At 37.3% G+C, this 27,156-nt stretch overlaps 1 protein-coding gene and 1 non-coding gene across 2 annotated transcripts in view; one reads left to right on the top strand and one right to left on the bottom strand.

Moving 5' to 3' along the window:
- CERS6 (ceramide synthase 6) overlaps positions 1-27,156 on the top strand; it is a 331,923-nt gene that overhangs the window by 269,217 nt on the left and 35,550 nt on the right. Inside the window, exons 7-8 of the mRNA XM_049773537.1 lie at positions 868-996; positions 4,282-4,388. Of these exons, the coding sequence (XP_049629494.1) occupies positions 868-996; positions 4,282-4,388 (236 nt within the window). The remainder of the gene's footprint in view (positions 1-867; positions 997-4,281; positions 4,389-27,156) is intronic.
- Positions 6,231-6,333, bottom strand: LOC126009741 (U6 spliceosomal RNA). The gene has a single exon (XR_007495955.1). It is a non-coding gene; the product is annotated as a U6 spliceosomal RNA (small nuclear RNA).

The raw sequence follows: 27,156 nt of genomic DNA, 5'->3' as shown, positions 1-27,156 counted from the left end.
GTACAATAGGTGGGGCTCTTGCCTTGCACACAGCCAACCCAGGTTCAATTCTTGGGCATCCCATGTGGTCCCCCAAGCACCACTAAGAGTAATTCCTGAGTGCAGAGCCATAAGCAACCCTTGAGCATTGCGGGGTGTGGTCCAAAAACAAAATAAAGAAATATTTATTTAAACACTGTGTGTTGTTTTCAATTGTTAGTTTCGAAAAGAGAGTTTAAAATTTCAGTAGCTAGGGGTCGGAGTGATAGCTCAGTGGTAGGGCATTTGCCTTGCACACAGCTGACCCAGGACGGACCTGGGGTTGATCCCCAGCATCCCATTTGGTCCCCCAGGCCCAGAGCGATTTCTGAGCACATAGTCAGGAGTAAACCCTGGGCATCACTGGGTGTGGCACAAAAACAAAAACAAACAAAAAAAAACAAAAAATTTTAGTAGCTAGATCAGCTTCACTTAATCAATCGTTGTTTTGAAGTTGCTTTTGTCAAGAACACTAAATTTCAGGTGATGGAACCTTACAAACTTCTGATAATAACATGAGGAAAAGAAATTTCATCTACCAGTAGAGGAAATTATCTGAGCAATTTCTATTGTATGCCGAAGTTATTTTGTAATTGTCCATAGGTAAAGTCTTTGAAAAACTCTAGATATCACATAATTATCAGAAAATCAGGAAAAGCAGGTAAAGTTTTTGGTAAATTCTACATAGAGGTAAAGTCTATCTAGACGGTAAAGTCTATCTAGACTAAAATCAAGTCATGTTATAGAGTCACTCATTAAAGTATCCTATGCTAGACACATGGTAGGTAAATGAATAGATGGTGACAAATGTAATCCTGAGCTCTAACATGACTGTTCTTCCTTCTCCAGGACTTTGGTGTCATGTTCCTCCATCACTTTATCGCTGTTTTCTTGCTTTCCACTTCATATATCAACAATATGCTCCGAATTGGGACCCTGATTTGCACAATTCATGATTCAGCTGATTCTCTTCTAGAGGTAATATTTCTTTTGTGCTCATGAGTATAAAATCTAAAATTCAGGATGTTATCAAAACATGTACTTTTCTGTGTTCAGCTGAAACAGAGTTCACCAGACTTATTTGGCCTACCTCCCCATTTTATAAAAGAAACTTCAGTATCCCCCTGGACACCTACCTTCCTTAAGTAGAAAGTGTCCTCCAGTTGCACCCCCATCTTCAATTAACACCCACATCATTCAGACACTTTCTTAGATATGCAGGTAGTGGCATTCCTCACCGTGAAAAAGACTGCAAAATAGTTCTGGGAAGAGCTTGAGTGATTGCTTTTGAAACTACAGAGAGTTTTTGTGTAGATTAAATTGGTGAATATGAGATGTTAGTATACAAATTTTTATGCAAAACTGCTGTGTTAACATTTATTAATATAGTTATAAAAACTTACTAAATAATTTAGGCTTTTTATCTCTAGAGCAGCTGGTGTCTCTTAAGTAACTTTCTCTCTCTTACTCTCTCTGTTTCTCTCTCTGTCCCCTCACATTTCTCTTGATTTCAATAAGAACTTAGAAAAGGGCCAGAGCAGAAGCTGGTGCAAAAGTACAATGGGTAGGGCATTTGCCTCAGATGTAGCTGACCTGGATTTGATCCCCAGCATTCCATATGGTCCCAGGAATCTGCCAGCAATAATTTCTGAGCACAAAAGCCAGGAAAAAGCCCTGAGCACTGCCAGGGTTACTAAAATATTTTAAAGTATTTTTATAAGGGCCAGAGCGTTGGCACTAGAGGTAAGGCATCTGCCTTGCAAGCACTAACTAGCCTAGAAAGGACCGCAGTTCGATCCCCTGGTGTCTCATATGGTCCCCCCAAAGCCAGGAGCAATTTCTGAGCACATAGCTAGGAGTAACCCCTGAGCATCAATGGGTGTGTCCAAAAAACAAAACAAAACGAAAAGTATTTTTATAAAGTCAATTAGTCAAAGTTTTTGGCAACTCACTACTTTATTAAAAATTCCAGTTCCTCTGACAAAACAGAAAATATTCCTAATTGTCCAGACAAGTCAAATAATAGACTGATATTTTGATATCTAAAGCATTTAAGCTAGACTCTATAGACAGCATATTAAAAAAAAAAGAGGTATAATTGGGGCTGGAGAGATAGCATGAAGGTAAGGTGTTTGCCTTGCATGCAGAAGGTTGTTGGTTCGAATCTGGCATCCCATGTGGTCCCCCAGGCCTGCTAGGACTAATTTCTGAGCATGGAGCCAGGAGTAACCCCTGAGTGCTGCCAGGTTATGACCCCAAAACCAAAAAAAATAAAAAAAATAAAAAAAAGGAGGTTAATTAAAATCCGAAGTGATAGCACAGCAATAGGGCATTTGCCTTGCATGTGGCCAACCCAAGACTGACCCCAGTTTGATTCCCAGCATCCCATATGGCCCCTCGAGCCTGCCAGGAGCAATTTCTGAACACAGAGCCAGGAGTAACCCCTGAGCACTGCTGGATGTGGCCCAAAACAAAACAAACAAAAAAAGAGGTATGATTAGTATATAAGATCAGTACTCTGAAAATCATTTACAAGATATATGTAGAAATTTACATAGAAGTTTAGAGTTTTGGAATCAACCCCATCTAATCTGTCATCTTTAGTGTTTATAAATGGGTTGTATTATGGTTGTATTATGGAAGAACCATAATTCAGAAAACATTCTTTGAATTGTCATATACCACTTTCCTCTAGAAAAATATTTAGAAATATCAGTCATGAGTTTTGAAAGTAAATTATGTAGATACTCTTTGGCATTATAAGATAACTCTTGAGGGGGCTGGAGAGATAGCACAGCGGTAGGGTGTTTGCCTTGCACGCAGCCAACCCGGGACAAACCAGGTTTCAATCCCTGGCATCCCATATGGTCCCCTGAGCACCACCAGAAGTAATTCCTGAGTATAGAGCCAGGAGGAAATCCTGAGTATCGCAAGCTGTGGCCCTCCCAAACCGTCCCCCAAGACATAAAACAATATTTATTGAGAATAAAATGAGATATTTTAACTCTTAATTCTTCTGAGATCTACAACCTAGATATTAAAGAAAAATAGGTTTGAGTATCTTTTTTAATTTGAATGCCATTAAGTGAAATGTAAAAACAGAAAACCTACATGGTTTACTTAGCCAGGCGTAGGCAGACTTCTTTTTTCTTTTTGGTTAATATAACTTATCATGTTACAGTCAAAGTATTTTTGAAAATAAAAAGTTCATAAATTCCTGCTTTTTCTTAGATAATAGTCATTTTTCCTCAGGAATATGTACCTCTCATAGCTTGTTTTTAAGGTTATTATTATAGTTCTGTCAACAGTCTTTTCAAGACTAGTTCAGTTAATTATCTTTCCAAGAAGTAGAAAATAACTGTGAATTTGGAAAATATATTCATTTTATAGTCCAGTGAATGTGGGTACTGTAAATTCTGTGTGAAAATGGAGAGAGGGAAGTAATCAAGCAGATTATATTGGTCACCTGTTCTTACTTAGACTCAATTGTAAAAAAAAAAAAAAAAAACACCACAGTAAATGGTAAAGAATGTGGTTTATAATTTATAAAATAAAAGGTGGCACATTAAATCACTATGATAAATCATTAAAGTACTTCTAGATCCTTTGAACATCAATGACTTATCTCTTTAAAAATGACCCTTAAATGTAACATTGAAAATTAGACCTTAATGAATTTGTTAAAATAACACAAGGATGGCACATTCACTACTTCTGAATGTAGAAGAATAAGCCAAGAAACTGTCTCCCCAGAGTACTTTTTATGCCTGTTTTAGGAAAACTAAGAATTCAAACTAGAAAGGAGAAAAAGGAAGGCTTTATATATATATGTATATATTCTGTATAGTTATGGCCTATATATACATATATGTATATTATATATATAGTTATGGCCTAATAAGGATTATCTAGAATTTTCTGACTTTTTAACCCCCTATGTAAATTTCCTGTTTCAGTCTCCTTGGCTTGCTAATATCATCTATAATATGAGAATTTCTTATTTTTTGGTTTTCCCGAGATCAACAATATAATTGAAATTTTAAGATTGCTGAATGTTCTATTAAATATGACAGTATTTCTATTCATGACTAATGTTGCATTTTACTCGCCTTATGGGTAATTTATATATATGATGCATGATATTTTAAAATAGCAGCAGGTTTTTTTGTATCTGAAAGTTATTTTTATGGGAGATTTGTGCATATTAAAGAAAACTTTTTACTTATTCAACTAAATTAATATTTAAAATTATTTTCTTCATAGGCTTCTAAAATGACAAATTATGCCAAGCTTCAGAAACTCTGTGATTTCATATTTGTTATATTTGCCATGGTTTTTATCACCACACGGCTGGTCATTTATCCTATCTGGTGAGTATACCAGTTTTCTTCCAATACTATCATTGTTCCCAGCAGGGCTTTATGAACCATTTTCTCTTTGAATTTTACTTCAAATAGTTAGTAAGGAGTTTAAAGAAAGCAGGGAAAGAAATATAGAATGAGCTTGATTTTTTTTCTAAAAAATGTTTGCACTCTTTACCAATATTTTCCACTGGATATTGGAGAAGGATATGGTTTATGTTTTAGGGCCATCTGCCATATTAAGCTCCAATGTAGATTATGATTCAACAACTTTAGCCTTGAAATTTGCATTCATAAAGAAATGTGTTGTAACAACTAGTCATAAATTTGCAGCAGCAACCTAACCTGGGAGTTTGTTAGAGATATCACTTCTTTGTCTTGACGGTCTGTGTTTGTATGAACCTTCCTGATGATCTTGCTACCCAGTTAAATGTGAGTAACGTCATCCTATGCCATTCTCCTTATTGCTGTATTTGACTCTATTTTCATCTAAAACTGATGAAAGTTCCGTATACTTTTCTTTTATTGAAAACCAAGAAGAAGATATAGCAGATTTTGATAAAATCTGACTGTCTTCTCAATAAAACTATACCCATTATTCCTTTTTTTAGGAGATTATTACTTGAATCAGAAAAAATTTTAAAAGCCCTTTATGTCACTTCCATGTAACATTAATGGAAACTTTTGGAGACTGTTGAGAAGTTGATTTAGCTGGGAACTTATTGGTGTTCTATAAATTTATAACATGGAGAACTACACACACACACACACACACACACACACACACACATTTTTTAATTATATATAATTTTTATTTTGACCATATTGGCTTACATATATTTCATAGTAGTATTTTTTAGGTAGAAATTAACATTGAATCAGGGGAATTTCCATCACCAAATTTGTATTTCCTCCACCCCTGTTCCATCCTGCATCCCATTTTCCCCACCCTCACCCCCCCCCGGGCTGCTAGAGTAAGTGGGCCCCTCTGTGTCTAGCTTACTACATAGTGATCATATATCCCTCCCTTATTTCCCCCTCTATTTGAGAGGTGAAACTAGGTAGTTCAAGTTATGTGGTTTTGAAGAAGAGAAAAGCAATAAAGTGGAGTAAAAATCAAATAAGCCGAAAATGGGTGTAGTTTTTCTAGAGGCTCTCAACCTCAGTTTGAGAGAGGACAGGAAAAAATGAATTGAAATACCACAACAATACAAAAAGAAATATCAAATAAATATCCAATGAGCACTACAGCACAAAAAGAAAAAGCACAAAAAGAAAGATAAAGATAAAATAACATAAAATAAAATTGGAGACATCAACTTCAATATCTACACCAAAACAAAGAAGTTCCAAAAAATAAAAATAAAAATAAAAAATAAATAAATAGATAAAAAATAAAGATTATTTTGTGCTTTTTTTTTCCTGCATAGGCATAGTAAATATTGGGGGCATTAGAGAGGGAGTCCCTTGGCCTAGGAGATATAGGATTTCTCCACCCTTGAAGTAAAGTGTCATGGGATTGACTGTAGATTCCTTGTCTGTTCACTTACTCTCCCCTCGTTGCTTTTGTGGTATATGGAAGACTTCTGCTTCGTCATGGGCAATAAAATCAGACCTCTGTAACTAGAGATCTTGGTAGCTGCACAGGTCAAGGAATGGAGCTTATGATGAAGTCTTTCTTTGTGGTTCTAGCAGTTCTGTTCCTTCTGTACACACACATATTTTAACCTTCTGGAGGTTTCTAGCCTCTTTGTACTCTATTATGAAAACAATATCCATGCAGTATTCTGTGTTACTGTTTAAACCTTATTATATGATAGTAAGCAGGAGACTTTAAAATAGTTTTTTTTTTTTAATATGGAATGCTTCACGAATTTGTGTGTCATCCTTGCGCAGGGACCATGCTAATCTTCTCTGTATCATTCCAGTTTTAGTGCAGCACATATAGTTCTGCCAAAGCAAGCACTTAAAGTAGTTTTTAATGGGAAAAATTTTTTGCATGAGAGGTGTTCTTTCAAGATTATTATACGTACCTAGTGGTATTTGTTTTATTTGGAGCCATGCCCGGAAGTTTTCAGGGACTACTCTTAGCTTTGTGCTCATGGATAACTCCTGATGTGCTTTAGGGTACCATATGTGATGCCAGAGATCAAACCCATATTGTCTATATGCAATGCAAATCCCCTACTTGCTCTATCTTGCCACCACTACCCCCAGTGGTGATAATTTAAACAAAGAAATTTAACCAAAACTCAGGGAGTATTATTCAGAAAAATCCACTTTGGTAAAAAGTAAAAAAAAAAAAAAAAAAGAGAGAGCCTTTTTTACCGAGGATTTCTGAAAACCTGAGTATTTTTTTTAAATAAGCTTCACTTTCCAGTTCTTTGATTTGCTTCATTCTCTGTGAGGGTAGAATTAAAACTGAATCACTTCTTTCCTCTAGCTAATGTAGAAAAGCTTCTTAGACCTAGGTCACAGTGAATAGCCTCATCTGTAGCTTCAAAATATAGAATTTAGGTAGTAGTGCTAATAAGATCAATTGTTGGACCCAAGGATCACAAAGCAGCTTCAGGTGTGGCCCTCAAAAACAGTCTGTGGCGCCAAAACAGGCAAGGGTCAAGGAACGGTGGACAGATCCATGCCTACCTTCAGTCAGACTCTGGAGAGCTCCAATAAGATAAATTGTGTGTTTCTCTGTGATATTATGACAAAACAGCTGCTTAGAAATGCTCTTAGACCCAAATACAGAATATATACAGAATATATGCCAGATGCTAATAGACTTCTAATGCCAGGCACTTAGTACAACCAGACTTTTGTTTTGTTTTATATTTTTTTTTGTTCCTGTTTTTGGGTCACACAGTGGCACTCAAGGCTTACTTCTAACTCTGTGCTTTGAAGTTACTCTTGGCAATCTTGTGGAATCATATGGGATGCTGAGGATCGAATCTAGGCCAGCTAGGTACACGGTAAATGCTCTAACCACTGTGCTACCACTCTGGTCCCTGCAGCCAGCTAAATCAAAGAACTGGCCTTCCTGGGAGCCGAGAGTTTTTGCCAGCATCGGTAATGGCAGGCCTCCGCCATGCCAAGGGCCTTTTTAACCAGGCCTAGGAAGGGTGTGGGGCTTGGGTCACCCCAGCACCCTTCCAGCTTCTTCCTCTGGAACTCCAGGGCTATCTCTGGGCCACACGCCCAGGGGGCCAGTGAGGCGGGTGCTGGCCACGAATTTAAAGGGAATCCCAGGCTTTTCCCATTTCCCACCCTGGTCTGGAGGGAGGATTTGGGTGGGGTGGTGAATTTCTGGGCTTTCAGCTCTTTAAGGATATCTCCTTCCTGGGAGCCAGGAGCTTTTGCCAGCATGGAGAATGGTAGCACAAGAGGTACTGGCTTCAGGAAGTTGCAGGCAACTTTCCTTCCTATCCCTGTCCATTCTGAAACCACAAGGGGAAAGTATAGGCAGTTATTTGGATATCATTGGATTTAATCTGTTTGTCATATACATAATATCTATGTTGTATACTTTCCTTCCCACCTTGGCTCACCACCCAGAAGCTCATTTTTAGTCCTTTCCTCCATCAAACCCACTGCTATTACCCCACATTTAACCATTTTTACCCTCAGTTCTTGGCTCCCCATGAAGCACATTATTATCCCCACTCAAGCCAGCTGCCAACCAGCTACTAAAGTGAAAAAATAGACTCTCAGGCTGAGAAGAAACCTTTACTCTATTCCTACTTATTTACTTTCAGCAGCCTCCTGTCCTCCACCTTCCTTCACTGTGTAACTGTGGTTGCTACCACACTAGGTTTCTGATTAGTTCCCACTCAAAGGCATTTCCCAATATGGAACTGCTGGGAATCATTTTGCAGACTCCAGAAGGCCAAAGTGGCGTCCAGGATTCAGCACCCTCCTCCTGACTATTTCTAATGACATAAAAGGGACATGCAAATCTCCTTTGAATATCTTAGGTGTATTCCCTTAACTGCTATAAGTCTTATTGAATATCCCCTTACACAGTGACAATTGTGCCCACTGTTTTTTGTTTGTTTGTTGTTTTTTTCTTTCTTTGTGACCTGTTCAACAAGGAATTCTGGTAGAAGAGTCTTTTGCTTTAGAAATCATGTTAAAACCAAGTTAAGGGGATTGTTGGACTTGTTCCCTTGGCTCCCCAGAGGAACCAATAATACATTGTGGCATTTTTCCTCTTTTGCATAGGCATATTAAAATGGGAAAATACTAAATATGCAATCAAATTATTATCTAATAGAGATAGGAACACAAATTGTGTAACACAGTTAGACTTTATACCCTGAACACTGACATAATGACTTGGCTCAGGCCTCAGAACAAAGGGCATTGTCCAAATATCCCTTAACTATTGACCATCTACAAAACAACTACAATTGTCTACAACATCACCAGGAAGAAAACCTCTACCAGGGAAAACTCTACTACTTTATTGACTTTATTTCAAGGAGTGTTCCCTTAACACCCAGTTGACTCAGCAACAGCAACAACTTGCTTTCAGGGCAGGACGCTCTGCATCTAATGGTGAGGTGAAACTAGAGGACACTCACATCATCCCGACTTCAATGAAACACAGAAACCACAGAAACCACACAAAAACCAGAATCTTTCTGGCACAGAAATCAGAATCTTTAACTACAGAAACCAGACACCAAAACAGTTAATGTGTGAAAAAATTTCACCATGACCATAGAGAATGACTCAGGGGTCGAACAACCCAGTATGCCTTTAACCCAGAGTCAGTCTTATGCCAGAACACTTCAGGGATAAGATCCCCTTGTGTTTAGGCCAAGGCTTATTTTTTTCCATTTTACCCATATTTTGCTGGGCCTATGCAAAAAACCACAATTGCTACTCTCACACTGTTATTACTGTATTTTTTAAACTCTTATCCTTTTTTTTTTTTTTAAAAAGAAGAGCTTACTAAACTTTTTGCTGGTGCTTCAATGAATTCATTGTGAGTCAATAATTTTCAAAAATATTCTTTCCGTTCTCTTCCATCTCTTTAGTTTTTCTTTCAATTTTCTATTTTTTTAATGTTTCTTTTGGTCTTCATAAAATGTATTATTATCAATTATGTCAATTATGTAATGCATTTTCTTTAAATAAATCAATTTAAAAAATAAAGAACTGGTGAAAATAAAAATCACTGACAGAGAATGAAGCAAATCAAAGAACTGGAAAGTGAAGCTTATTTAAAAAAATACTCAGGTTTTCAGAAATCCTCGGTAGAAAAGGCTATTTAAAAAAAAATCAAAGGCTTAATTAACTATTTCCTCTTGCATTTAAATTTTTGAAAATTGTTTTATTTACCCCCACATCCAAAAATTTTTTTATTTTTAATTATGAGAACAAAGATGCAAAGAAAGAGGACAAGGTAAAGTTACAGTGGAAGGACAATCACTCATAAACAGAATTCTCAGAAATCCCCTTGCTGATATCTGAACTTTGAACTTTCAGCCAAAGAACATTAAGAAAAATAAAACAGAACCCATGTACAATTACTTTGTCCCACAAGTCCCCAGATTGTAATATATAATATTTCTTAGCAGTACACAAAGCAATCTAAAGCTATAAAACTTATGTAACTCCTTAAACATTGAAGGCAACATACTTTTTTACATTTCCATGCACATGCATATTAGTTTAAGTTAACCTCAAAAGTTTAAGTGGGTTGTTTTTCTTAAGGATTAGAATCAAAGAAGCACAGTAAAAAGAGTGTTATAGTGGCAATTATTGTTTGCATAGGCCCACCAAAATATGAAAGACATTGAAAGGAAAAGCCCTGGCCTAAATACAAGGAGACCCTACCCCTGAAGTTTCCTGGCATAAGACCAACTCTAGGCTCCAGGCAAACTAGTTTGTCCAATCCAAGTCATTGTCTGTAGTGCCATTACACTTTTATTTTTCACACAGTCTCTGTTGTTGATATCATGTTTCTGTATTAAAGATCCTGGAATCTGCATATCCTACATTGCAGTGAGGATGGTGCAAAGCATCCTCTCATTTCACCTCACAATTAAAGGGCAATGCAGAGAGCCCTGTCCTGTAAGCAGGTCGTTGTTATTGTCAAGTCTTCTTAGTGTTAAAGATAGTCTCTTTTGACCAAGTCAATGTCAGAGCAGTGGTAGGGTCTTCCCTGGTAGAGGATTGCTTCCAGGTGTTGTTATAAAAAAACTTGGATGTTTCATAGACAGCTTCCCTGGTTCAGGGGTGAATGAAGGATGCCCATTCTTCTGAGGCCTGTGCCTGGTCATTATATCAATGTTCAGGGTGTAAGGTCCCATTGCACTACAAGATTTGGTGTTCCAATCTCTATTAGATAAGAACTTATTTGTATGTATAGTATTTTCCCATTTTAATGTGCCTATGCAAACAAGGAACAATGCCACGTATCATTATCAGCGCATATAGGGGCCGTAAGAACAAGTCCAACAATCCCCATGAAATGGTTCAATCATATGCATTAAACTGAGGGACTCTTTCACCAAAATTCCTTACTGAACAGCTCACAAAGAGAAGAAAAGATAAAAAGTGAGTAGAATCATCACTGTAAAAGAATACTTAGTAAGAGTTATAGCTGTCAAAGAAAATACACATAAAATATTCAAAAGACATATATGTCCATTTTATGTCTTTTGAAATAGTTGGGGGTTGTTAAATCCAATGCACGAGTTTTGGTCTGTGATTAGGACTGTGCAGTACTGAAGTTAAAAAGAGTAAATGTGGGGTACTGATGGTTGGAGTGAGAGAGTTAAGGAGTAAAAATGAGCTTTGTAGGGGTGTGCAAAAGGGCAGAATCTGTTGGGGCAGGAGGTCGGTCTTGGTGCCTAACAAGTTAAGAACTGAGGGTAAAGGGGGTTAATTAAGGGGAAGATAACGAATCCGGATTGGGAGATAAGGGAGTAGAAGGGGCTCTGGTGTGGGGGAGGGGCTATATACATTGTGTAGCTGAATTGTTTATGGATTAGGCTTGGCAGTAAGAGAGGACCACTGTATAGGAAGTCACGTCTACCTATGCACTGATTTTAGAGACCTATTTGAATGTTATCCTCCAAATCTAGAGCATTCCATTTTTTTTCTAGAAACAATCAAGAATTAAGAACATTTTTGGGTGAAGTTCAAAAGTATATAGTATTCATTTTGAAAATAAATACTAGTAAGAAAAGAACCCTGAATGGGGTCCAGCATGCATACGACAGGAGTTTGTTTCCCCAACCCTCCCCCCAGGGCCCAGTTTACCAGGCTTGGCCCTGAAGACCAGTCTGGCGTGGAGGAATCTCAGTCCCCTGGACTAAGTGGTCAGCCCAGGGGGCCTATGGCTAGCTGTTCTGCCCAGAGCCCCCAACATACCAGTGGAAGACACCCAGAAGTCCTGGCAGCCCCACATCCAAAGATTTGAGTCAATGACCTGCTCCCTTTTTTAGAGTAAGCCTATCCATCACTAAGCTGTTGGTATTTTCATATTGATCTAGGTCTGTCCTTAACTCCCATTGTGTGGGATTCCTGAAATTCCTGACAGTTTCTTAACTGTATGAAGCTCTAGGTTCAGTGGTCATAGATGATGCTCATACTTCTTATGGCATCCTTCACAATGCCTAATGCACCTGTCTACCCAATAACTGTTCTTTTAGCCAAAAAATTTTTGTCTGTTTTTATCATTAAATTTTCTAAATCATTATAAAGTAGATACTGTGGTTTCTCCTTCATTATACAGAAAAGACTGATTCATTAGTTAATGGTCTTCCAAGTATCTCTGGACTGGTGGTTTGATAACCATCTAGCTCAGCAAATATTAAAGTTCCTGTTATTTTATTTACACTGTAGTATATTACTACAGTGCACTCTAGTTGTTCCTTCTACATTGCACTGTCTTCTTTCATGGTAAAATTGCTGATAGGGATACATTTTTGAATGCTGTTACATTCTTTTTAAATGAGTCATTTAATAATAATAAAGGATGAGGAGACAGAGAAATAGCACAGCAGGTAGGATGTTTGCCTTGCATGTGGTTGACCTAGGTTTGATACATTTATCTGACCACTAAGAGTATAGGTTTTCTGCAATAGAAATCTTCATCAAAAAATATGAACGTTGGGGTTGGAATATGAACATAGTCATTGTTCCAGCTACCTTTCTTGAATTAAATGAAATAGGATTTGTAGTAGTGCTTTATAATGATAAAATACTTACAAATAGTAGTAATTTGAAAAATAAGCTATTACTACACACATAGAACCACCAAATATGGAAGTTCTTATTATTGCCAACTGGCTCTCACTATATTTTATAATCTCACACTAGACCAAATTAAGGAATCATTATCATAGAGATTTTACTTATTTATTTATTTATTTATTTATTTTGGTTTGTGGGTCACATCTGTTAGTGCTCACTATACTCCTGGCTCAGTGCTCAGAAATTACTCTTGGCAAGCTCGAAGGACCCTACGGGATGCCAGGGATTCAATCCAAGTCTGCCACATGCAAGGCAAATGCCCTATTTGCTGAGCTATAAATCTAGCCCCCATAGATGCACTTTTAAAATGTAATTTTTAAATAATATCCCTAAAAATGAGACTTGAAATATACTACCTAAGTATTTTCTGTTCTCAGTGGCCTTGTAATATTGGATGTACACAAGGCATCTATTTCTTCAATTTCAAAGTGACTGTGTCTGTCCTGAGCCACTAAAATAACTTACTATTAGCAGAATTTCATAGAATTTCAATAAAATTTGTATGTCAGGTTCATCATCATCTCCTATAAATCACAGATTCACAAATCACTATTTATCCAAAAATAGGCATACAATTGCCAGAATCTCTTCTTATTTCCGAATGATCACTTTGCATGTCCTCTTTTTTTTTAATTTTTTTTTAATTTTTATTTTTAATTATGAGAACAAGGATGCAAAGAAAGAGGACAAGGTAAAGTTACAGTGGAAGGACAATCACCCATAACATAATTCTCAGAAGTCCCCTTGCTGATATCTTAACTTTGAAATTTCAGCCAAAGTCCTCTTTAATGTTTCACCAAATGCCATCTCCTCATCTAAAGGAAAGTTAGCACCAAATAACCTACCTTTTGTGGTCTACTACTTATACAGAGGCATATGACTTTTCAAGAAGCTACTTTCTGCTGATCTCTTCCATGTAAACTATGATTTTATGTGCTGATTTGTACTCTGAATGGTTTCTGCAGTTAAAAAAAAATTAGAGAATCTTAGCTCATTCTTTAACCATTTTCCATAATAGGATTTGAAATTCATCCAGATGCATGTGAGAATATAATTTACTCTAATTTTTCAAAGCATATTTTACCAAAGTGCTTTTCTGCATATTTGGTAAGATTAGTCTTAGGCTCACAGAATTGAAAAGCTGAGGTTTTTGTTTTTCCACATAATTTTTTGATAAATTTTCTCTGAAGTTTTTCTTGGTGGTGGTATATATTAAAGATATAAGAAAAATAGAGGATAAAATTTAAAATCTGTTGTCTATTAGATCTGTTAGTATATTTGTAATAACATTTAATTAAATTGGTATTAGTCAATTCCTTCCTCAGGGTAGAGTAAAATGGATGAACTGTTTCTCCTTATATAAGCATGAAAATTTTTAGTTATTTCAAAAATAAAAGAACTAGAACAGGAGTTGACCAATTCAGTTCACTACCCTTTTTTTTTTGGTAAATAAAGTTTTATTGTAACATAACCATGCCCATCTGTTATATATTGTTAAGGATGTAACAGTGTGGTTGAGTGAGTGATTATGATAAAAAGTCAATGGCCCACAAAATAAAAAATATTTATTGTTTGATCTCTCATAAAAAAATGCCAATGACTACTAGGATTCAAAATTAGTCGGATGAAATAAAAAGGATCTAGCAGAATGATGAAATTAAGTGCATTTGTCTTTGAATATTCTCTCAAAGTATCATTTAGTTAGGTAGAAAACTAACACATACATATACGTAATATTGAGTGTAGGGGAGTAGGCAGTCTTTATTAATAAGTAGGCATGACATGAAAAAGCAAGAAAGGACAGTTTCCTAGTAACATTCTACACAAAATTATTGTTTCAACTGTTCCGTCCCAGTCACTGCACAGAATCTTTTGCTGGGGAAAAAGATAAATAATAGAAATGAAAGAATGAAAGGATTATTTGCTCAAAGTGCAAGTGTTTACATCTGTGAGAAAATCTGTTTGGCAGTTTCATCTATTTCAAAAATATCTTGTGCATGGCTAACGTGGTTTCAATTCCAAACACCCCATATAATCTTAACTCCTCCAGTTGTGATCCAAAAACAAACAAACAAAATATTTAAATGTTGAAATAAAGTCTAATATAAAAAAAACTTGAAAATTGTATGCTTAGCTAAGGATCTCATTTCTTTTGAGAGTAAGACTTTATGCAAAATACTATAATGGATGAAGATCCAATATAGACTAGTTTCAATCTGCTTATATTATTATAACATATATTAGCATTCTAGGCTGATTTTCTCCTCTAGCTCTGCCCTTCTATTTCCTTACCCTGATTGGCCCCTGGTCTCTCCTCCATGTGCATTCCTCTCTTCATGCTGATACCCTTTTTAACAATCCTGCTCAACCATGGACAGACTGGGGCCTAACCATTGCCACTTTTCCATTTGAGCCCAAATCTGAGCCCTACCAGAAAACCTCCCTGAAGAAATCTTGTATAGAGTGTTTTATGGTTAAAATCTTACCTTCCCCCTCACTGGAATACCTGTGAAAGTGAGCAAGATCACATAGAACAAAATAATAGATAGTAATGTTCAGTTTTCTCTGAGGACTATTGTTTTTAGGCACCATCAGGGACTTCTCATCTGACTTACATCAGTATCAGATTCATTCCCAGACTCAAATTAATAACAAACTATGTCTCAAAACAACCTGTACAACTCAATTTAAACTGCCTCAGGTCTTTCTCACAAAATGGACAACACTTTAGCCTGCACCTGATTATCATTTTTCTTTTTAAAATTAATTACTTTAAATAATCATTTAATTAAAAGAAAGGGGCAAGACATCACAAAGAACAGAACAACCAGTGCTGGCACAAATGTAGGGAGAAAGGGACTCTTATTCTCTGCTGGTGGGAATGCTTACTGGTCCAGCCTTTTTTAAAAAAAAAAAAGTAATTACAAAATAATTACTTACTTTGGTTACAAAGTTGTTCATGGTTGAGTTTCAGTCATACAATGTATAACACCCTTCACCAGTGCACATTTTTTACCACCAATGTCCCAGTTTCTTCCCATCCTTCCCCATCTGTCTGTCTTTCTCTCTTTTTCTTTCTTATTTCTCTCTCTTTTCATTTTCCCCTCTTAGACAGTGTGATTTGCAATATTGTTGCTGAAGGGGTATCCTGCCTATCACTTTTTCTCCTTTCAGCATTTAGTTCTTTTCCAGAGGGATAATTTCTAACATCTTCTCCATGGTGGTCCCTCTCTGCCCTAACTACATATTTCCCTGCTATTTGTGGCGAGCTTCCTACAATGGACTGGTCCTTCTGACCCTTATCTCTATTGTTTCTGAATATTATTACCATAGTCTCTTATATTTTTATATTCCATAAATGAGTGAAATCAATATATAGCTATCCCAGGGTCTGTACAATATTGCAGTGGTAGGGTGTTTGCCTTGTGCATGGCTGACCAAGGACGGACCATGGTTTGATCCCCAGAGTCTCATATGGTCCCCAGAGCCAGGAGCAATTTCTGAGCCCAGAGCCAAGAGTAACCACTGAATGTCAACGGGTGTGGCCGAAAATCAATTTCACTCAGTATAATGGTGTTGTTGGATCAATTTATATTTTTTGAGGAATGTTCCTGTGTGTGTGTGTGTGTGTGTGTGTGTATGTGTGTGTGTGTGTGTGTGTGTGTGTGTGTGTCTGTGTTTTAGTCACACCCAGTTAAGCTCAGGAGTTACTCCTGGCTATGCACTCAGAAATTGCTTCTGGCTTGGGGGACCATATGGGATGCCAGGGAATAGAACCCAGGTTCATCCTGGGTCAGTCTCTTGCAAAGCAAATGACCTATTGCTGCGCTATCATGCAGGCCCCATATCCCTGTGTTTGTTTTTTTTAAAGGCTGGACCAGTAGGAATTCCCACTAGCAGAGAATAAGAGTTCCTTTCTCCCTACATTTTTGCCAGCACTAATTGTTCTGTTCTTTGTGATGTCTTGCCCCTGACTTTCAAAAACACTAGTGTCTTCAACTACTTTGTGTCTTGCATAGTCCCAGCCCATCCCTTAATCATATTGTCAGAAAATAATGAATATTAAACTTGAGGCACTAATTACTAGTTCATTGTATGTATTGTGATCACTTAGTTATATATTTAGTAATATATATTTTGTTATCTATATTTGGTGAAGAAACCTAGTGTTGCATTGATTGAAATTTTATTAATATTTTTCCAAAGGCCACAAAAAAACTTATTCAAAGAAATGTTTGTTAATAATGTTCATTATTTAATGGTTTTTAAGTAAGGTCAGACTGGAGCAATTCCAATTTCTTATTTTTTTTGACTTACTCTTGAACATTTTAAGTACATTTTTTTAAATTTTTTTATTTTGAATTATGAGAACAAAATATGCAAAGAAAGAGGACAAGGTAAAGTTACAGTGGAAGGACAATCAGCCATAACATAATTCTCAGAAGAAGTCCCCTTGCTGATATCTTAACTTTGAACTTTCAGCCAAAGAATGTTAAGATAAATAAAACAGAATCCATGTACAATTACTTTGTCCCTCAAGTCTCCAGATTGTAGCACATTATAATATTTCTTGACAGCACACAAGGCAATCTAAAGCCATAAAACTTACGAAACTCCTTAAACATTAGAGGCATAGTATTTTTTACATTTCCATGTACATGCATATTAGCTTAAGTTAACCTCAAATTTTAAGTGGGTGCATTTAACCTCAAATTTTAAGTGGGTGCATTTTAAGGATTAGAGTTAAAGGAGCACAGTAAAAGCGGTGTTAGAGTGGCAATTGTTGTTTGCATAGGCTCACCAAATATGAGAGACATGGAAAGGAATAACCTTGGCCTAAATACAAAGAGATCCTACCCCTGAAGTTTCCTGGCATAAGACCAACTCTAGGCTTCAGGCAAGTTATTGTCCGATCCAAGACATTGTCCATAGTGCCAACACACTTTTCACACAGTCTCTGTTGTTGGTATCATGTTTCTGTATTAAAGATTCTGGAATCTGCATATCCTAAATTGAAGTCATGATGTGGAGTGTCTTCTTGTTTCACCTCACCATGAAAGGGCAATGCAGGAAGCCCTGTCCTGTAAGCAGGTCATTGTTAAGTCTTCTCATTGTTAAGGGTCTCTTTTCAGCAGGACAATGTCTGAGCAGTGGTAGGGTCTTCCGTGGTAGAGGATTGCTTCCAGGTGATGTTATAGACAAACCTCACAATTAAGGGGCAATATAGCAAGCCCTGTCCAGTAAGCAGGTCATTGTTTTTGTTAAATCTTCTTAGTGTTAAGGGAAGTCTTTTTTGAGTAGATCGATGTCAGAGCAGCTGTAGGGTCTTCCCTGGTAGAGGAATGCCTCCAGGTGATGTTATATACAAGCTTGGGTGTTTTGTAGATGTCTTCTCTAGATCAGGGGTGAATGGAGAATGCCCATTCTTCTGAGGCCTGTACCAGGTCTTTATGTCAATGTTCAGGGTGTAAGGTGTCATTGCACTACAAGATTTGTGTGTTCCCATCTCTATTAGATAAGAACTTATTGGTATGTATAATATTTTCCCATTTTAGTGTGCCTAAGCAAACAAGAAATAAAGCCATGTGGTGCTATCAGATATATGGGGGCGTAAGAACATTTCCAACAATACCCATGACTTGGTTCAAACATAAGCATTAAACTGAGGGATTCTTTCATACCAAATTTCATGTTGAGCAGTTCACAAAGAGAAGATAAAAAACATGAGGGGGATCATCACTGTATAAGAAAATATTCAGCAAAAGTTATAGCCGTCAAAGAAAACACCCATAAAATGTTGAAGAGACTTAAGTGTCCTTTTTATGCCTTTTAAAATTGTTGGGTGGGTGTTAACTCCAGGGCACCACTTTGATCTGTGACTTAGGACTCTACAGTACTTAAGTTAGAAAGGGTAAATGAGGAGTAATGATGATAGGAGTTAAGGAAGTTAAAGAAAAATATGATCTTATGAAGGGCTATGCAACAGGGCAGAGTACAAAATGGACATTCTGCAAACATAAAAACATAATTCAATGATAGTGGGTACTATCAATGTTTCATATATATATATATATATATATATATATATATAAATATATATATATATTGAAAATATAGACTGGACAGAGATTACCAGTGACTTCAAGAAGCTGGGAGGCGAGAAGTTCAGGGCCCCACCCAGACCCTACCTAAGGAGCTGAATGGATGATGGGGGAAAGCCTAGGGTACCTTCAAGCTCCACCAAGGGGCCCAACTCACCGGCTTGCCCAGGCATGTGGCCCAGGGAAGCCCTGGAGATCTGGAGCAAGGTGGTAGAGGGGTGCTGGGGTTACCCAAGTCCCGCACCCACACTAGGCCTGGTTAGGAAGGCCTCCGGCATGGCGGTGGCCTGCCAAACCCCCTCCTGCTAGACTCCCGGCTCCCAGGAAGGAGAGACGCAATTCCAATTTCTAAATTTAAGGAGAATTTTATTAATGATTTGGGGGTGGCAAATCCACCACATACCTAGAAGAGCTCAGGGATCACTTCTGATAGGATTCAGTGTACCATAACAGTGCTAAGGATTAAAACCTGGGTCAACAAATGCCAAGTACTCTACCTGCTGTATATCACTCCAGTTCTTCTTTAGTGTTTATGTTAGAGCAGAGGAGGTCAATAAAAGGTCCTGAACACAAGTTTTTTTTTTTTTTTTTTTTGGTTTTTGGGCCACACCCTGTGACGCTCAGGGGTTACTCCTGGCTATGCGCTCAGAAGTTGCTCCTGGCTTCTTGGGGGACCATATGGGACGCCGGGGGATTGAACCGCGGTCCGTCCTAGGCTAGCGCAGGCAAGGCAGGCACCTTACCTCTTGCGCCACCGCCCGGCCCCACTTATGAACGAATTCTTTTTTTTTTTTTTTTTTTGGTTTTTGGGTCACACCTGGCAGTGCTCAGGGGTTATTCCTGGCTCCAGGCTCAGAAATTGCTCCTGGCAGGCACAGGGGACCATATGGGGCGCCGGGATTTGAACCGATGACCTCCTGCATGAAAGGCAAACGCCTTACCTCCATGCTATCTCTCCAGCCCCTGAACACAAGTTTTGTATTCAGGATCTCTGGGTGCAATCTCCAGTATACATGTCCCCTTAGTACTGCCAGAGTAACTCCCAAACTTCAATAGGTGTGCTCAAAAGCAAAAATAATATTTTAGGGACCAGAGAGATAACATGGAGGTAAGGTATTTGTCTTGCATGTACAAGGACGGTGGTTCAAATCCCGGCATCCCATATGGTCCCTCGAGCCTGCCAGGAGTGATTTCTGAGCGTAAAGCCAGAAGTAACCTCTGAGCGCTGCTGGGTGTGACCCCCCCAAGATAATAATATTTTAATTGCCATTTTAATTGAAACTTAGCTATACTAAAATGTATTTAATGAATAGGACAACCTGTTAAGTATATTTCTACTGGCCAATACTGTATCAAATAAAGAACTGCTGAGGATTATTTCTCAAAATAGTCTCCAGAGGAGTGGCTGAGGTTCCAAACTAGTCTGCTCTCCTGTCGTGCTCTGCAATCAGAGTTGGCAGTAATGACATTCACCCTGAAACAATACATGATTGTGAACAAGCAAATAATAGTAAAATACCTTTGTGACTCTTTACTGTGCCTAAGACTAAAAATAAATGGTAAAAACAAAACATGGAAGATGTTGAGTTTATCTTGAAGTTAAAATAGCAGGGTTTTTTTTTTTTTTGATCAATATTTTAGTTTGCTATATTTTCCTTGTCTGGGGACAAATAACAGTGTTCTACCTCTTACCTGTATGAAAGGACAAACAATCTTTCAGAGCAATAAAGACTTTAAATTGGCATTTAAACAACTATGTGAATACATACTATTTGGTCAATGTTCATGTGAACATTTGGTCAATCAATGTTCATGTGAAGTATTGGGGAAAAATATGTCTAGGTTTATCTTACTTTATTGCTTCCTTTATTTTTTTCTGTTTTCCCAAAATATAACTTTTCTTCAGGAGCACAAATTACAGAGTTAGAACTTTACATAAAATAGTCAAAATATTCCTAGGCATGAAGTTCACATTTTCTCCTAGAAACAAGTTAGGTGCTTAACAAATTGTATAGAAGCTGCTGTCAGAAGTACAGAAGAATGTCTCAGGGATGCATCGAGCTTTTTCTCTTTTCTCTTTTTTCATTTTTCTCTCTTTTTCTGAACCATATGATTACAGTTATTCCAAATTGTGTCTCTATTTCAAAATGTAACTGAATATGTGACTTTCCTATTCTCACTACTAATCTCACGGCCCTTTGCTAAAGTACTGCTCTGGGGTGCTCTTTGTAAATCAGTGTTATCTGTGGCTTCCTTCCCCAGTCAAGAATGAGTTACAGGGGCTAGAGAGATAGTCTAGCTGGTAGAACAATTACCTTGCACCTGCCAACCCAAGTTCAATCTCCAGCACCCTGTATGGTCTCCCAAACCTCACCAGAAGTGAACCTTGAGCAAAGAGCCAGGAGTAAGCCCTGAACACTGCTGGGTGTGGCTCAATCCCTTATCCCACCCCCAGTAAATGAGTTTCAACAAGACTAGGACCAAGCCTCAGTCCTACTGGATCAGATCCTGTTGGATCCATGCCCACTACAGAATCTGGTGTGCTATTAGTCCACTCTTACAGTACAGTTCATAATTTGGTATAGGCCACAGTTTCAACAGTATGTTTAATTAAACAGTATGTTTAATTTGGAATTTACTACCACAAAGGTGTTTTCCCTTGGTAGGAATTATTTTTTTACTTATTTCAATATTATAGCATCCTTTTCATTTCCTTTTTCCCCAAACCAGATAAAAATCTTCTGAATGCCAGATTAAATAATTCTGTAATTTCCTTTTTATATTGCAAGTCCACATATTCACCTACCATTATCTGCACACTCCAACTCATCTTGTAGAAGACAAACCTCTTTAAGGCAAAGAGCATAGGGGAATGAACTTTAGAGAGCCTGCTGCAGATGTGCTGACTTGTGGCTGTTCTGTTAGTTTAAAATTTGATTTCTGTACTTCCATCAAAGATTTAGAGAGAATGATGACATGTTGCCTTATTCTGAAAATTACTGCATTCATACCTAGGATTATTGCTTACTTTAATCTTCTGGCCTATTTTTTCTCACACACAAAAATAAGTGAAATGAAGTTACCCATTTGTGTATAATAGAGTTTATAGAACACATACTTATATATACTTACATATATTTATAATATATAAGTATACCTTATTAACTACTTATTCATAGACTGTGGTAGACAAAATGCAAAATATGCAAATTCTAGGTATTTCTATTATATATGTTGTACAATGTAACTTTTATTTATCCTTATACATTTCAAGCAAATATACCAGCTGCTTTCATAAATTCTCAGAGCTTCTTAGTTTAGAAAATAAAAAGTGGTGAGACTATTGATTGCTGCCCGCTGCAAGAGGAATAAAAGAATTAAAATTGAATGATATGTTTTCCACATGAATTGACCTTAAAGAGTTTGCGATTTCAGATAAGGCAATTTCATTGCTTTCATAGTGAAAAATCTTAACAGTCTCATTAGAAAAAGTAGATACTGTGAGTACTTTTTGAACCTTAAGTGTCTTTGTGCTACAAATAGATATAAACCAAGCTTGTCATCACTTTTAGCCATGTTCAAGATAGGCTTCTCTGTCTCATGGTCTAGGAACACTGAAAATATCTAAAAATCTAACAATACTGTAAGCATGAAAAATGTGCTTGTCAGGCCAGAGCAATAGTCTAGAGGGTGGGGCTCTTGTCTTACATGCTGCCAACCCAGATTTTATTCTTGGCATCCCATATGGTTCCCCAAGTACCACCAGGAGTAATTCCTGAGTGCAGAGCCAGAAGTAACTCCTCAACATCCATCATGTGTATGGCGATAGATAGATGGATAGATAGATTGATGGATAGATAGATGATTGATAGATAGATAGATAGATAGATAGATAGATAGATAGATAGATTAAAATATGCCTATTTAAAAGGTAGGCTGGGGGTTGGAGGAAAACTGAGGACATTGGTGGAGGGGACTCAACATTGGTAGTAATATTGATACTAAAACACTGTCCACTTCTAGCTCAACTATTAATAGCTATGCAAGTCATAGTGCTTAATATTTAAAAAATTAATTGTATGTAAAAAAATTAAAATAATGATAAAATTTTATTTTTACATATAAAAAGAAAAATAGTCAGCAGAATTTTAGACCACTTGAGAAAAGATAACAGACTGCATTCTCTATGCACAAAAGATAGATTAATTTTTTTCTTCTTTATATTAACCCTTCATTCCTGATTGAGTATGTGGTGACAAAATATCTGTCCCTCACAGTTTTGTAGCTAATAAAAGATGGCAATAAAATTGATACTTTACTTTTAGAGAATGAAGAAAAATGTTGGCTCTTGAAAACATATCAGTTAATAAAACTGTCATTTAATCAAATCAGAATCTTGTTAGTGGAAGAGCAATAAATCAAGTTACTTGTCTAAAATTTAGCCTCTCACAGAGCGAAAACTGAGGAGATTTATTTATATTAAGTTCTTTCATAAACTATAAAAGTTTTGGATAATTATGAGGACATCTAAAAAAGAAATTGAAACATGGTGTTGGTAGAAAGGAGGTAAAGGATAGTGGGAATCTGGCTCCAAAATTTCGATCGAACCAAACATATGTTGATGCTATTTGTCTTGTTCCTAATGTGGCTTATCCTCAAACCTTCTCTTTGGATCAAAGATCAGGAGAAAAAAATTCCCAGTCCCAGTATTTTATACATGTTAACCAGCAGTAAAAAAATAAAGGGGGGGAGGAATCCACAATATCAATCTCTGAAAGGAAGATTAAGGCAAATGAAACCACTAGTAATGTAAATTGTGCCTGTGTTCTTCATCTACAAATGAGAACATGGAGTCTCAATGATATCTTTTAGCTGTTTAATTTCTTGTTTCTATAGTTGGCCATTACAGGTGGGTTGGTGACCTTCCAATGAAAAGTGTTTGTAGTGACCACTGAGAGGATAGTGGTGAATAAGAGAATGTAGATGGCTTGCTTTGTATAAAGGGAAAGAAATAAGGGGGTTATTATATTAAGTAGCACATCAAGTTGAAATTTTTAGAGTGTGGTAATATCAGTGCTTCATTTAAGAAACTGAAGTTAAGAGTAATATAGGAGTGAGTGAGGTAACCATGAATTAAAGAATAGACCCTTTCTCTTCAGAGAGAAGTAGGTAGGTAAGGGGTTAAGGATTCAGAGACAGATGAGGAATGGAAGAAAATTAAGCAAGGGGAGTCCTACAGGATTTTTGTCTGATGGAGGGACACCTAGAAATAGGAAGACCATTCTTTATATCATGAGGGAAGAAAGAAAGATGCAGTGAGGTGGCAGACATGTGATAGAGAAGTATATTTTGTGGTGAACTCTATAGTTTCATTTTTCATAATTTTCTTGGATTTATCATTGGTTTGCAGTATTAGGGAATTTAAAAAACCTGGCATCACATCCTCTGCATGTAAAAAGCTTTCCACTTCATTCCTGCCACCAGAGTTCCAGTGTTATCCTAACACCAAAAAATACCTTCTAGAAATTCCTCCCCACCTGCCATTTCCTTTTGGAAAGCACCATAGTTGTCACTGATTCCTGAAGTTAGTTTAATTGCCTTTTGCCAGTTTGCTTTAGTCAATAATAGCCCACATAGGAGTAAAACTATTCTGTAGTTGTTCTTTATTTTCTTACTTATTTACTTAGAAAACCAGTTGAAGTTTCATCCATTTTAGTACAAGGTATTATTGCATTTTATTTGTTTGGGGGACATGTCTGGTGATGCTCAGGGATTACTCATGGCTTTGTACTTCAAATTGCTCCTGCCTATCCACAGGGGACCATATGGGATGCCATAGATCAAACCCACATCAATCACATGCAAAAACAAGTGCTCTACACACTGTACTCTCTCACACCCCTGTTGCATATTTTTAATTACAGATAATTCTATTAAGTATTTACACCAGAGCTTCTTCATCTAGTCATCATTCTAGTGGCATTTAGGTTAATTCATATTTTGGTTCAGGTGAGCAGTAATGTTGTTAACTTAGGAGTACAAATATCTTCTAAAGGAATGTTTTTATTCCCTTTTTATAAATACCCAGGTGCAACTTTGCTGTGTTAAATTTGTTTTCTTTTACTTTTTTAAAGGAAGTTCCATACCATTTTTCTAGTAGCCTATAATTGCTTAACAGAAAAGCATGAAACGAACTATGTGCACTATATTGGAATTTGGACATCAGGCCTTAGAACTATGATAAAATCTCACTGCCCTTTGAGCCAATAATCAGTGAGTTACAGTCACTTCCAGAAAATTTTGAGCACTAGCATAAGCAATTCATACCATGCATTGTGTTGTAAGCACACAATTTAAAATATCTGACCTGTGGGGCCAGCATGGTAGCGCTAGAGGTAAGGTGTCTGCCTTGCCAGCGCTAGCCTAGGACAGACCACGGTTTGATCCCCCGGTGTCCCATATGGTCCCCCAAGCCAGGAGTGACTTCTGAGCGCATAGCCAGGAGTAACCCCTGAGCATCACTGAGTGTGGCCCAAAAACCAAAAAAAAAAAAAATCTGACCTGTAAGAATGTAAAAGAAAATGTTGAAGCTGTCCTTGGACACCAAACCAGCAACCAATGCTATTCCCTTTTAAAAAGAACTCAGAGAAAGCAGAAGACTAGAAAGGTAATGGGACTTGATCATAACCATAATGTGATTCATGTCCAGTAGAAAATGTATCTTCTGTTTTCTTTGCTTATATACTTTGCTTTAAACTATACTCAAGGAAATTAAAAGAAAAAAAGGGATAAGTCAAGGAGCAAAGCTGTGGTCTAGATTACCTTTTCATTTAGCCTAGCCTCTTACCTTGGACAACTTAGTATCTCTAGGCCTCAGTTCCTTCCTGGTAAAAATTTCTCAATTTGAATTCCTTGGTCTGAAATAACTCAACAGCAACTTTCAAAACCAATTAAAGTTAAGTACATAAGCTTCTGACTCTGAAATTTTATTATCTGGTTTCCAGAAGTTATGGAAGAAAAGTTGAGTATTATATATAGGAAGCCATTCAGAAATGAATTGTCCACTTAGAAGATTAGTACCCTATCAAACATTTCTCTCACATGTCATAACTCCCTCAAAGTTGTAAGATGAAGGAGTATAGATGCAGTATAAGTCAGCTACAAAATGAAATAGTACATGATGCACATTTGTTGTGTATGTAAATATTTTATGGGATTATTATGTTACTGACCCTACCCTGATCGGTGATTGTGCCCTACCCTAGGGTGTGACCTGGCATTCTGCCCCCACCCTAGAGTGGAGTCTGATTCTGCTTCCACCATTGGGTGGTATCTGATCCCACCATTGGGTGGTAACTGATTCTGGGGGATAAAAACAAGGGTCTGTGAAAGACGAGAGGCTTTTTGCTGGAACTAAGGCTGAGACTTTGGACTTCAATCTTGTCCACCGAATAAAGCTAATATTTCCACAAACCTGACCGTCTGCGATCTGTTTACCTGCCGTTTCACCTCAGAACCGTCGGCTGGACAGGGTGGAAGATGCGTGTTCCGAGCTGGAGGGGAAAGACCTCATCCTCCATCCCTCCATCAGTCAACCTCATCAGGGGCTGACTTGCAACACACATTATGCAAGATTTTGTGAGATTGGTGACAATGATGGAACTTGGCTATAACATGTCTCAGAGCCACTGCTCTGAGAATTTGTGGAATTTGTGGGACATTTAATAAATGAAAATAGGAAAATCACCCAGGATACTGGTATGTTTTGTACTTAAGAAAACATAAAAATATGGGGCTAGAGCAATAGTACAGTGGATAGAACACTTGCTTGCATGAGGTCAACCTGTGTTCAATTCCCAGGACCCCATATAGTCCCCTAAATTCCTCCAAGAGTAATTCTTTAGTTCAGAGCCAAAAATAACCCCTGAGCATCACCAGCAGTGGAAAAGAAAACAAAATATTGTTTTTAAAATTGTCATAGAAAAGTGTTTTCTAGTTTGAGGTGCTTTGGTTTGAAAATAATCTCTCAGGAAAGGATTTCATCAGGTGTGGGTCCCACCTGCCAGCAATAAAATAGAATATCTTTTAGATTTTCACAATGGATTTATTGACATTGTTGTGCTCAGTTTCTGCAAGTTTCAAGGCAAAGAAAACACTCTATTGAACTCTTAGTTATGAATTCTGATTGTACTCTAGGGGATCAAAAACACAATGCATAAAAGCCCTTTGTACTCCTATATTCATTGCAGCACTATTTTTTTAAACTCTATTTTATTTATTCATTGATTGATTGATTGTTGGGCTACACCCAGTGGTGCTTAGGGTTACTCCTAGTTCTACACTCAGAAATTACCTCTGGCAGGCTGTGGGACCATATGAAATGCTGGGAATCGAACCTGGTCCCTCCC

The sequence above is a fragment of the Suncus etruscus genome, chromosome 5 (genome assembly GCF_024139225.1).
Source record: "Suncus etruscus isolate mSunEtr1 chromosome 5, mSunEtr1.pri.cur, whole genome shotgun sequence".
NCBI classification, from domain to species: domain Eukaryota; kingdom Metazoa; phylum Chordata; class Mammalia; order Eulipotyphla; family Soricidae; genus Suncus; species Suncus etruscus.
The sequence above is the reverse complement of the archived record's forward strand: the minus strand, read 5'-3'. Positions and strand labels throughout refer to the sequence as shown.